This window comes from Artemia sp. Qi Xiang Cuo, chromosome 4, assembly GCF_049724085.1.
Source record: "Artemia sp. Qi Xiang Cuo chromosome 4, ASM4972408v1, whole genome shotgun sequence".
Classification (NCBI taxonomy): Eukaryota; Metazoa; Arthropoda; class Branchiopoda; order Anostraca; family Artemiidae; genus Artemia; species Artemia sp. Qi Xiang Cuo.
The window spans coordinates 51,033,013-51,045,785 of record NC_142797.1 but is presented as its reverse complement, the minus strand read 5'-3'; the positions used below and the strand labels follow the sequence as shown (position 1 = coordinate 51,045,785).

The 12,773-nt window shown below is 37.3% G+C and overlaps 2 protein-coding genes across 4 annotated transcripts in view; both read left to right on the top strand.

Annotated features, from left to right (window-relative positions):
• RpL21 (ribosomal protein L21) overlaps positions 1–12,773 on the top strand; it is a 226,683-nt gene that overhangs the window by 134,885 nt on the left and 79,025 nt on the right. The window lies entirely within an intron of this gene.
• The window catches only part of LOC148953212 (max dimerization protein 1-like), a 45,451-nt gene continuing 41,828 nt past the window's right edge, over positions 9,151–12,773 (top strand). Inside the window, exon 1 of one of the 3 annotated variants that reach the window (XM_089087574.1) lies at positions 9,151–9,174. Coding sequence is in view for 1 of the 3 variants with exons in the window: in XM_089087571.1 (XP_088943697.1) it covers positions 9,456–9,510 (55 nt within the window). In the remaining 2 variants the exon portion in view is untranslated. Of the gene's footprint in view, positions 9,175–9,333; positions 9,511–12,773 lie in introns of those variants that run through there. The other 2 variants (XM_089087571.1, XM_089087572.1) reach the window with 2 other exon arrangements.

The following is a 12,773-nucleotide window of genomic DNA, read 5'->3' as shown; positions in this document are numbered from 1 at the left end:
GTTTCGTATTGTACCACAGTAACGCCGATATTTAAGTGGGCATTTGCCCTTTCAAAAATATCAATGGATCGAAGCGTTACTGGGTATTTTCCTTCTAAACAAGAAAAAATCGACACTGGGGAAATCGAACCCGTCCTTCCCATGCACAGCCCAAGTGTCTAAATTCTTCTTGGTAGTATCACGAGCTAGAGGCTCGTATGCTGAGCTGTTGAAAGCATACCGGAAACATTTTTGATCGGTTTCAAAAGAAATCCGCTGGACACCTTTACAAGCTCCTAGATCTGGATTATAATTTAAAACTACTGCCCTTTCTCCAACCTCACTTAAAATAAAATCTTTCTTAAATTTACAAATATTAACACTTAAATTTTCAACAAAAAGAACTAGAGACCCACTAGTGTTTTCATTAAGGTTCTCAAGATGCGTTATAATTTGATCTACTCAATCTGTGAAAGCACCCTAAAAATTGTCCAAATTTGAATAAACACCCTGTATATCTTACTTTAATTAATTATTAATAACTTCTCTAATTCAATACATCAAATAAAACAACATTAAAGATATAGAGACCTGAATTGATTCACTCACCACCACTTTAAGTTGAATCTCAAGACTTGCACGACTTTTCTCTACATCTGTATGCCCACTTTCTACAGGGTCAAAAACAAATTTTCCCCCATTAGTGAATTAAAGGGATCACCAAACGTCGCAGTGTAAACAACTATTGCATTTAAAATTCTGTTGGTTAATTGAAAATCGGGGAGAGTTGTACCCCCCTCCCCCGCGTGGATATTAACCCCACCCCCCACGGGTTCAAAAATAACTGGCGAATGTTCCACTTCAGTTATTTGAAGTGGATTCGTGTAATCAGTGGGGGGAGGGTTCCCTGTTAATTCCCGTGTAAAATCATCTAAAAGCTGCAAAGTATTCGGACTTAGCAAAGGTAAGTCCCCCTGTTCAACTGTGCTACTATCTACATTAAAATAATTAGTTAAAAAATCATCAATATTTTCAGGTATTTCATTAACGATACCTTGACAAGACATTTCACTTTCACGATACTCCAAAGATGCATCGCCTTCCTCTTCTTTCCTGGACGGTGAATATTTGACCAATGCAACCTATAAATGAAAAAATAGCTTATTTTCAAAGTGTTCAAATCATCCCTACTGCTTTTAAAATTTGAATTATTATTGCTTAATAACATATGGATAATTCAAGTGAAAGTTCCATCTTAACGACAATCTAAGATATGACATAGAAGGCAACAATTTGTTCGTTTATTTTCGGTGTTCAATTTTTTTATTTATTTTTTTTCGGTACTCACCCCAGTGCTTACCGCAACTTTACCCACAGCGCTTCTCGGCCCAAACGTGGCTAGTCGAGTGCCCACGGCACTTCCCCCGGTACTTCCCTACCCTTGTTCCACAGCGCGTCCTGAACCCATCGGCACATTCCGGGCTCCGTGGCTCCCAGCCCTTTACATAATGCCTCAAAAAAGTTGAAATATTTCTAAGTCCATACAGGTTCGGTAAACACATGAGTTTAATTATGGAGGATAGATGAACGAGTTTGAACTTCAAAATGTTGAGAACCGTTAAGTCACTTTCCTCACACTTCTTAGCCATTATACCACTTTGTTTTGACATAAAGCTATCTGCGCGACGTTATAAGTAATTTTGGTATCTCCTTTTCCTCTTTTGTTTTACATTAGCGGTTGTATTCAATCAAGGTTTCAATGACTTTTGCGTAATTCTGTGTTTTCTGAGATACTTGAGAAAAAATTGTCTGTAAAATTAATATTTTGTAAATTGTATTTATATATTATATTTAAGAGTAAAACATGGCCCGATATAAATATTCAGTTTAAATTAGAACGACAATATGTGCCAGATGGGATAATCTCTCTCAAAATTAGGTGAAAAAGAGCAGTCGGTGTTTCAAAGGTACCTAAAAATGTATGTGAGATCAACAGAGAAAGTTTTAAGCACTAGAAAAAATAGCATTGTGAAGTTCAAAGGTAGTAATTACTAATATAAAGTAAAGGATCAGAGTCTATTAATTGATAGAGAATAGATTGCAAATATTAGAAAAGAGCGTTTTCTTTGCAAAAAATTACCGTTATTTTAAACCATGTGATATACAAGAAAAACAAGAGGTGGGGGTGAGGGGTTACGATCTCACTGTGATATGTTTATATTGGGAATTGAAAAAGAAAAAAACATTGGAAGAAATAGATAGGTAGGAAAAAATGTTTACATTTGCATAATCCGTCGGGGCTTGGGCACCCGAAGGACCTGGTACCGTGTGTTGGAGGGCGGGCGGGGCGGCAGCGCTATGTTCTTGCGCGGCTGGGCCGGCTATTTCACGATCTTGCGTAGCTTCGGCATTGTAGTTATCCGCCCACTCTCTCTTAAACTTTCAGTCAGGCCGCATTGGGGCTTCCTCTTAATCTCTTGCTCTCTTGGAAAGAGGGGGCACACGTTCTTCATAATTGGCCTTAAAAGAAGAGAAACAAATTAGTATCAAAATAATTTCTACCTTTTTAAAGAAAAGAAAGTTAGTACCCTCATCCATGTAATTTTGTCTAGAAAAGTATTAATCACTAAGAAAGCACAACGTAAAAAAATTTCGTGAAATATACTAATTGCATCCTTTTGAATCTGAGAATTACGGCTCACTGAGCCGTTCAAAAGCCGGCCTATATAAGTCGGCATAATTTCTTATTTTTAGGCGTTTCTGTTCTTTTCTGGTTTTAATCTGCATTGAGCATGCCTTGTTTGATGCATTTAAAGTATTAGCAGTATTTTTTATCTTTCCATATCCTTTTACGATAGCTGGTATTTACCCCACCTCCAGAAAAAACACCCCGAGGAAAATAATCCCCACCGAAAATATCCCTGAGAAAAGACATGGAAAAATATCCCCTCCCCCCACCGAAAGATATCGCATCCTTTTGAATCTGAGAATTACGGCTCACTGAGCCGTTCAAAAGCCAGCCTATATAAGTCGGCATAATTTCTTATTTTTAGGCGTTTCTGTTCTTTTCTGGTTTTAATCTGCATTGAGCATGCCTTGTTTGATGCATTTAAAGTATTAACGGTATTTTTATCTTTCCATATCCTTTTACGATAGCTGGTATTTACCCTACTTCCAGAAAAAAAACCCCGAGGAAAATCATCCACACGGAAAATATCACTGATAAAAGACATGAAAGAACACCCCATCCCCCAACAAAAAGTTTACGCTTACGATTTACTATTAGAAGTAAGAATTAATGCGATAGGCACAAGCCGGCGTCGGTCGGTTGTAGAAAAAACATCCGTAATGCTATTGAGTCGTCATCGTTGGTTTTCAGTTTGCACTGATGGCGGTCGACTTGAATTCATTGCCCTCCCTCTGTACATAATTTACTTACAACGAAGCGGTTCGAAGCACTGTCTTGCCTCCGCCACCCGGTCTCATTCTGGTCTCCGTAGAGTGTTATGAGTAATTTGAAAATAATATCTTGCACCGCTTCTCTGACAAATACAAGGTTACGAAACTACAAGCTTAATATACAGCAATCTCTTTTTGCTTAAAACTGTTTTAATTTGAAAGCCAAAACAAAACCCTTTGACTAGACCGATAGCGTGAACACACCGGAAAAGGGTGACAGCTAATTATAGGCCTCACATTGGAGTCTTGTGTCAAATCAGAGCAGGCTAATAACAACAGAGCGATGGATGTCTCAGTTAGAGAAAAGATTACAATTGAGAAAAGCCAAAATTTAACGAAGGGATAATTATTTCTTTTTGCAAGAATTTAGGGTTGTAAAACATTGGGTTAGGGTAAAAAGAATATATTTTATGTTTTCCATTGATTATAATGATGTTTGTATGGTTTGGGGGGGGGAGGGGTTTTGGGTAATGGAATCTATTTACGTTTTAGCTGAATATACTGGAGGATGTCCGAGGAAAATTCATTTGAAAATAAAAATACACTTATACTGCTAATTGCGGCTGCCAAGGCCTCAAGCTCATCAATATTATCCATTCTAGTTGTTTACACTGTGTCAAAATACTTTCTGATAATTTAATCACACTGCATGCCCGTTATATGCGAAATCTCAAGGCCGAATTGCTATGTAATGGGGAAAATTATATGTAACAAGCCCTCTGATTGGCTGAGAAGGGGGATGTATCCAAATCGCTGATTGGCTGAGAAGGAAACACGTGATCTAACTGTTTCCGGGAAACTCATAACATTCGCTGAGAGCGTGCCAAAAACAACAACAACAACATCGACCTTGACATTCGCTGAGAGCGTGCACATACAACAACAACAACATCGACCTGGGAAATTTAGGTCATTGACCCCATTAACGACGTGTTCTCCCTAATGACTCTATGCCCATATATGGTGTGCTGTCCGCGCTGGTACCCCCATCTCTACTAGGGCCCCCTATTAGGACTTGTTCATTGTCGTGGGTATTTGCGATTTCTGATAGGCTACTGGCCTTATTTGGCTTTTGTGTGCGCTCCCTTTTAATTGATTCTTTGGATCTTATGGAATGCCATGGCGAATCTATCACTCAGTTTTCCAATAATTTGAGGTATATCTGAATAATTTCGACATTTTTGTTGTTGTCTTTGTACCTCTTTACTAATACCCTCAATTTTTTTTTTCGAGGAACACTAAGCTGTTTAACGTTATTTTGCGTGTTTGTTTGAACCCTATAGTGACCTTGTTAATTATTCAGTAAATTATTTTTCTAATGAAAGCTGAGACGGTATCCTATCAAGGTGGTATCCAGAGGAGGGGGGGGGGTAGGGAGGTGTTATATTTAAATGATAATAGCTCGAAATTTTATTTATTGAAAGCAGGGATCCCAAAAAGTTCATTTTTTTTTAATTTAAAGCAGAGACGGCATCCTATCAAGGTGGTATCCCGAAGGGGGAGGTGGGTACTTAGCTATCAAATTTAAATAATAATACTTCGATTTTTTTAAAGCAGGGTTGCCAATAAGTTAATTATTTTTTTCATTTAAAGCAGAGACGGTATCCTATCAAGATGGTATCCATAAGGGGTGGGCATAGGGAATTATTATATTTAAGTGATAGTACCTTGATTTTTTTATTGAAAGCAGGAATGCCAAAAAGTTGACAAAATTAACAAGATTTTCGTGAGTTGTGCTTGATACAGCACTTGCATGATTTTATCGTCCAAAGGGAAAGGGACATATGCGTCCAATCCGGTTTTTTTTCCTATTGATGAAACGGGTTTACTTTGAAAACATTCATTCATATGTACCAGGCAGATTCACACTAAAACGGATTGGTGTGACGAAAGAGATATTGACATCCCCACCTAGAGTTTCGCTCGAGTAACAATGGCGCCCTTGGTCCAGTGCCCAAGTTACACTAAAAGGCCAGGTCAAAATAAAAGCTTTCAATTTGGGAGGTTCAAGGAGGGTACATGACATGAGGGTACTAGATGTTGCAACGTTCTTACGTATCTACAGTGGTTTAGAAAATTCGATCTACTATGTAGGTATATTATAATTAAATGTTTAATATATAGAGTTCCTTACATGGGCACCCATAGACTGAATTTTATGGGGGGGGGGGGGGTCATACCTGGTCTAATGAGCATTTCCAGTGCTGTATAATTGAAATCTCAAGACAAAATATCATGGGCAGCGCGATAGCGCTGCCTAAGTGAAGAGCGATATGGGCACAATATATTGTTTTTTTTTAGACCAGGGCACTTCTTATAGAAAGAAATGTCATACGAACTTCAAAAAAGCTCATGGAGGGCAGCCAGCTCCCCCTCCCCCCCGTCAATCACTTCCCCAAACACATCCAATCAAAATTTTGAGATAGGCATTTTATTCAGTTTAGTTTTAAGGTCCGAAAATTATGACTTTGAGAATGACCCCCCCCCCACCCCCACACACACACACACACACAAACCTCAGAGCAAAGGTTGTAAGTCACACCTTGTGGGTATTTAAGGCTTTTTATAGGAAAGGGGCTCATTTGATTGGTAACCAGAAGTTCTACTGGCTTTTTTAACAGTCGAAAGTGATTGGAGGTCATCCAGGCCCCTCCTCATAATCCAATCATTTCCCAAAGCATATTCAATCATCATTTTTGAGATAGCCATTTTGTTCAGTGTAGTTTAAATGTCCAGAAATTATGTCTTTGAGGATAGCCCCCCCCCCCCCCTCATATAGGCCTTAGGTCAAGAGTTATAAGTTACGCCCTGGGGACATAAAACGTTTTTATAGAAATTCGGGTCGTACAAACCTCAAAGAGGGATCATTTGATTGGTAATCTGAAGTTACAGTGCTATTTTCAAGAGTCAAAGTGATAAGAAGGCATATAGCCCTCCCACACACACACACAAACACGTCGTATTTTCTAGAAACGCATCAGATGGAAATTTTAAGATGGCCATTTATTGTCGTAGAAACTTCAAAAAGGCCTCATTGGATTGGTAATCAGAAGTTATAGTGCTCTATTTAAGAGTCAAAGTGATCAGAAGGCAAATAGACCTCCCCACACAAACACACGTCGTATTTTCCAGAAACGCATCTGATAGAAATTTTTAGATGGCCATTTGTTGTCGTAGAAACTTCAAAAAGGGCTCAGTTTGTTGGTAACTAAAGAGCTAGTACCCTTTTTATAGTCAAAAGTGATTGGAGGGCAACCATCCCCCCCCCCTACACCCATCATTTCCCCAAACACTTCCAGTCAAAATCTCGAGATAGTTATTTTGTTTGACGTAGTTTAAAAATCCAGAAATTATGTCTTTGGAAATCGGAAGTTGAAGAGCTATTTTTAAGAGTCAAATTTATCGGAGGGCAGCTATACCCCCCCCCCCAAGTTGTATTTCCCCAAATGCATCTAATAGAAATTTTGAGAGGGTCATTTTTTCAAAAATAGTTCAAAAAGATCTCATAACCCACTCTTTGGGGCAGTAATAACCCCCAAAGTATGGGGATGAGGGCTTAAGGTTTTGTTCCGGGGGGATGTACGATTGTCATTACGAGTGGTTCTTGTGAACTTTACAACAGACTAAGGTAATTGGACATGCTTCCCTTTAGTTCCATTTTAAGAATCAAGCCCGAGGGAGCGAAAATAGCCCCCCCCCCTCTCCCTGTTATCCTTTTTTCCCCAAAGACATTCGATCGAAATTGTGAGACAGCCATTTTGTAGCCAATAGCCCAAAGAGAATATAACAATATCTTCATTAATCAAATATAAGAAATATTTAGGCGGACGTTGAACTAAATCAAAAAAAACTATGAACATGTGAACTTTCAAAAAGGTGACAAAGCAATATCCCGAGAACAATTTATATTATTAAGTTAGATCTTTTAAGAGTAATTTGTGGGGGATTTTGAACTAGCCAAAAAGCACTATGTGTATACTTTTGGTACTACAACTACAGTTATTGTAACTAATGACGCTTAGAGTATTAAGGTGAAACTTCTAGGAAGTGTTTAGGGGGCGTTCCAATTAAACGAAAAAACTGTATAAATGCAGGTTTTCAAAAGGGCTTATAAGCGATATCATAAGCAACATCACTCTGTAATAGCTAGAAATATCATTGAAACCTTTAAAGAAGCTAATTCGATTCAAAATTAAAAGTTCTAGGGTCATTTCTAAGAGTAAAAAGAGACTGGAGGGAAATCAGCCCGTCTCTCAAGCCGATTTATTTCCCAAACACATCTAGTCAAAATTTTGAGACAACTATTTTGTTCAGCATAGTGAACGGTCCAGCAACTATGTTTAGGAATATTGGGCATGCCAAACCCCCACGATTATACCAAACTATGGATTCATATAGATAAAAACAAAAAGATATAAAAAAATTTTTTTTTCATGAAAATGACTTTGTCAATAAAAAACGAACAGAAATTCATCTAAAAAAAAACCTTTTTCAGAAAACAAGCTTTTGAAAGAAAAGTAAAGAGCTCCATTAAGCCAAAAATGGCTAGAAATGAAGTCAAGTAATCATCCAAGCGTAAAACTACCACAAATCACTATCAATAAATAAATAAAACTCAAAATGAAGAGTCATTAGAATAAATAGCCGAGTCAAACTCTAACATTTGAAACGAGCAAAACTTAACTTTAGTAGGGCTGACAACCCCCATGCCTTCTCAAGACCAGAACATAATTTGCGCTTTACTGAAAACAAAATATGTATAAATTTTTACCCTTTTTTTACTTAAATAAGTAAAAAACTTTTTTCCTCACTTTTTTTTACCCATTTTTTATTTTAAGGAATAGATATCGGTGTAGGTAAATTACACTGACAATCCACAGTCATTTTATTTTTTTTTTTCAGTAAAGTCTAAGTTATGTTCTGGTCTTAAGAAGGCATAGGGGCTGTCAGCCCTAGTAATGCTAGTTTTTCCTTTTTTTAAGTTTGAATCGGCAATTTATTTTAATTTCTGTTCCTTTTGAGTTTCATTTAATTGTTGATAGTGATTTGTGGTAGTTTTACGCTCGGAAGGTTATTTGACTTTATTTTTGCCCATTTTGGCTTAATAGAGCTCTTTACTTTTCTTTGAAAACTTATTCTGTAGAAAGTTTTTTAAATTAATACAAATATATGACACTGTCATTCAGCCAGGGGGGCAGGCGCCCCCTTGCCCTCCCCCCTCTTATGGGCGCCCATGGTTCCTTAGGTTAGGCATTTAATATAATGTGTTCTAGGTGGCCTGCTTTCCATAATTCTCTGTTGTAGTTTACATAATTTGGCTACTAAAGTATTATACTTTCATCATATCTTGGTATATGTCCTTAGGATTAACCTAACTTCACTTTTTGGGTGTGGTCGCTATAACACATGAGCACCAATAAATCTTGTGAGTATCGCGCTCCAAATCACCAACAACGATTTAAATTGTTTAATAAAGTGTCTAGAAACGTTAGCTATCAATTTGTTTTAGCTCTTAGAAATGCAATTATTACCTAATAACTTTGTCATGACGGAAGAAATACGGTTTAAATGTTAACAAGAATTGTATTTCTTATTTTCCTTCTTGAAGGTGAATAGTTCTGCGTAGTTAATTGTACTGGCTTATTTTTTGAATTTTAGATGGCAGATAGAGCGTAACGCGGCAAAAATGAATTTCAGAAATCTGCTTTCCGGGCAATATTTATCCCCGTGTAAATAGTAAGAAATTTGGGTTGTATGGCCATAGGAATGTTTGAAAATAAATAAAATCATTGTTAAGCGGCTTTTCTTGAATTTTAAAATATAAGAACATCGCATAAAGGAGTAAGTTTCTTGTACCAAATTTCGATAATTTTTGAAAATATTGCATCAGCTGATTGGTCACGTGACTTCCATCTGCTGCCCTTCCATTGTATTGAAAAATACATTTTAGTCTACCCAAAATTGGTAGGCTAATTTGTATGAACTTTGATCATTAATATTGACCAGCTCATCATATAATGTCAATCAGTGCTTTGCTGCAGGCTGCTGAATATTTGGACAAAAAAGACAAAGGTTAGAGTCAATCTTGCCCAGAAAATTTACTAGCAAGCTTTGTTTAACATAGCTTATGTCTTCTCATGATTATTCTGGTAAATGTATCAGTCTTTAGATAGCTTTACTATCCAAAAGGACATTCCTTTTATGTACCTTTTGAAACTGACTCAAAATAGACTTCAGTCATTGCTACCCTCAAATGGGTAAAAGCTTATTACAGGGCAGAAATTGGACAGGTAGGCCTAAAAAAATGGCCTCGAGCATGGGGTTCTCCAATCAATGCCATCTCCAAATATAATAATTGCTGTCTTTGTAATTGCATCCCATTACCCCAAATAGGTTAGGTTTATAGGCATAGGCTATACAAAAGTTAGCTGTTTTTTTTGTGCAACTGTTAGGCATTTTCAACCATCCTTGATTCAAAATAAGCACAAAAGATATTGAAAAAACAATAAAATCAGCAACCTTTTGAATAAGGTTAAGCATAGGTCTAACCCTGTTAAATTGTGGTAAGAGAGGGTAGGATACCACTGCAATGGAAGCAATAATTATACATTTAGACTAGACCCAAGCATTGGATACAGAATCAAATAGTATACTTCTGGTTACATTCTTATCTGTGTCCTTTTCTGTAGAGAACACTAGAATAATAGGCCTATCCCCATTAGCCGGACATTGCTTACCCTAATTATAGACAGATATATTGATTAAATGAATATTTTATAAATATGGATGATAGTTTCTTAACCCTGGAACACTGTTGCATCTTAAAAGTCAGTGTTATGTACTTATGGCCCCACCACATTTGGTACAGAAGGTGATCTTCATCCTAAAAAATTTTGATGGATAGAGTGAGCAATTTATAGAGTCATCAAAAGTCACTGGTCTATAAAGGGAGCAGGAGTGGAAGTGGGTACTTCAAAATACCTTCCTGGGACACAATTTAGTCTGTAGATCCATCCCTGAAAGTTTCATTTTCCTAACCTAACCCCTTTCCACAATAGCAAAAAGTGGCTAAACTAGAATTTTTCCAAATAGCCTATATCCATCATTTAGATCTGTGGCATTAATTCATGAATATGTGGGCTGGTGATTTTTTCAATGGAAAAACCAAAAATGTATTTTTCAACCAAAATACCCCCAGAAGAGGTATTTTTTAAAATCTACCAGGAAGCACATTCCCATTCCAACTGACACCACTAGTTTAGAAACTGTTCTAATATTAAGATCCTATGTCCCAGATTGGACAGAATTTCCTGAGTTTACGCTCAAACACATAGTCTATATATTTTTGTGGTACAGTTTCACTATTTTTTAGCAGTACATTAAAAATTGCATGTTTCAGTTAGCTAAAATATAAAAACTAATTGCATACATGTAGAGAAAATTTGGACAAATTCAATGGTGAAATAATCTGATTTTTAGGTGGTATAATAGAGATTATACAGTGGTCAGTTGTCTGACTACTGGGTATCTTACCCTGTAATAACAAAAGAGTAATAGGCTGTTTGATTCTCCAGTTAATGCTTTATTTTAAAGATAATTGTTGCTACAATGGCACTCTTTTTTAATCTGGGGTTTGAAAATATGATTGCTATGATCTCAGCTGGATTTCAAGCCATCTCAGGGATCTTCTCAAATCTAAGATAAATTTTTACAAATAAAGATCTCTCCTTGGGCCTTGTTGAAGCTGCAGATATATTTTAAAAGGTTTCATGTTTATAACATGGATTACTCAAGATCATCAAAGACCTATACTCTTAGAGAGGAAGGTACTTCAAAAGCCCTTCCATGTGTATTATTAAGGTTCTGGATCTTTTTGTGAGACTCTGTTCACCTAAGTCAGGTACTCCCAAAGATAGCCAGAACCACCTAATCTAGAATTTTAGCAAATTCATTTTAATCAAAAGTTTCTGCATATTGCAAATTAAGTATTTTATTTTTATAGTGTAGTGTACTAATTTCTATGTAGTCTTTGGCTATATTTTGGTCCCATTAAAGGGGGGCAGGATCCACAATTGTCACACTAGAAAATGTTATATATAGAAAGAGTATCCAACAATTTGTAATTTGTGCTGTATGAGACAAGCCTATGGCTTACTCCATTTCTGATTAATAATATTACATCCAAGATAATCAACTCTGCATTTTCTCAAGAATGGGATTTGTAATTATTGATACAAATTTTATTTTAGTACCCATGCCAAAACTATTTGATCATCTGCCTTTCAATTCTGGGGCATAATCAAAAGGACAATCTCAAGCTGGTGGTCTAGAATTTTCATGAAACTCTACAAGGCATTGGTATGACTATGGCTTGAGGTTGGAAAGTCTTAGCATCTCCCTTTTTCAAAAAAGATCCAGTCCAGGAATAGGTGCAATGCAGAGCAACAAAGATGATCGGTCTGGTCGGTCGGTTGAAACAAACTTGATTGATTCTTATAATTATATCACCGATCTTCTAGACCAGGGGTTCCCAGTCGATATGATACTACTCGATTTGGCAAAGGCGTTTGACAAAGTCTGCCATAAAAGACTTCGAATCAAGCTCCAAGCTATTGGGGTGAGTGGCGGTGTGGTTGAGTGGGTGATGCAGTTCTTCACAGATAGGAAACAGACAGTTAAAGTATTTGGCGAGGATGGAAGGAAGTTTTTCTCCAAGGTGGCCGCTGTTGGAAGTGGTGTCCCCCAGGGCAGGGTTTTGGGTCCAACTTTATTTAATATATATATAAATGACGTGCCAAAAATCCTAAATAACAAAGTAAGCCTCTACGCTGATGACTCGAAACTTATCGGTCGTGCAGACGCAGCAGAGAATATTAAGTCGATCCAACTGGACCTCAATACATTCACTCACTGGAGTAATATTTGGAGGCTTGAATTCAACGCATCAAAATGCAAGACTCTCCACCTTGGGAAGAAAAACCCACACACTCAGTACCATATGGATTGTAGGGATGGGTCCCGAAATGCCATTTCCAGCAGCCACACGGAGCGAGATCTTGGTGTCCTGGTAGACGACGAATTGAAATATTGTATTCATGCACAAGTGACTATTGCGAAGGCTAATCAGACTATTGGCTTAATCAAAAGAACGTTCACTAGCATATCTCCAACTGTTATGACCAAGCTATACAAGTCTAGTTCGACCAAGGCTAGAGTTTGGAATGTGTATCGCATGCCCAATCAATAAGACAGACCAAGCAGCTTTAGAATCAATCCAGAGGAGAGCAATAAAATGTATTAGAGACCTCTATGATGTCCTTTATCCATCCCGTCTC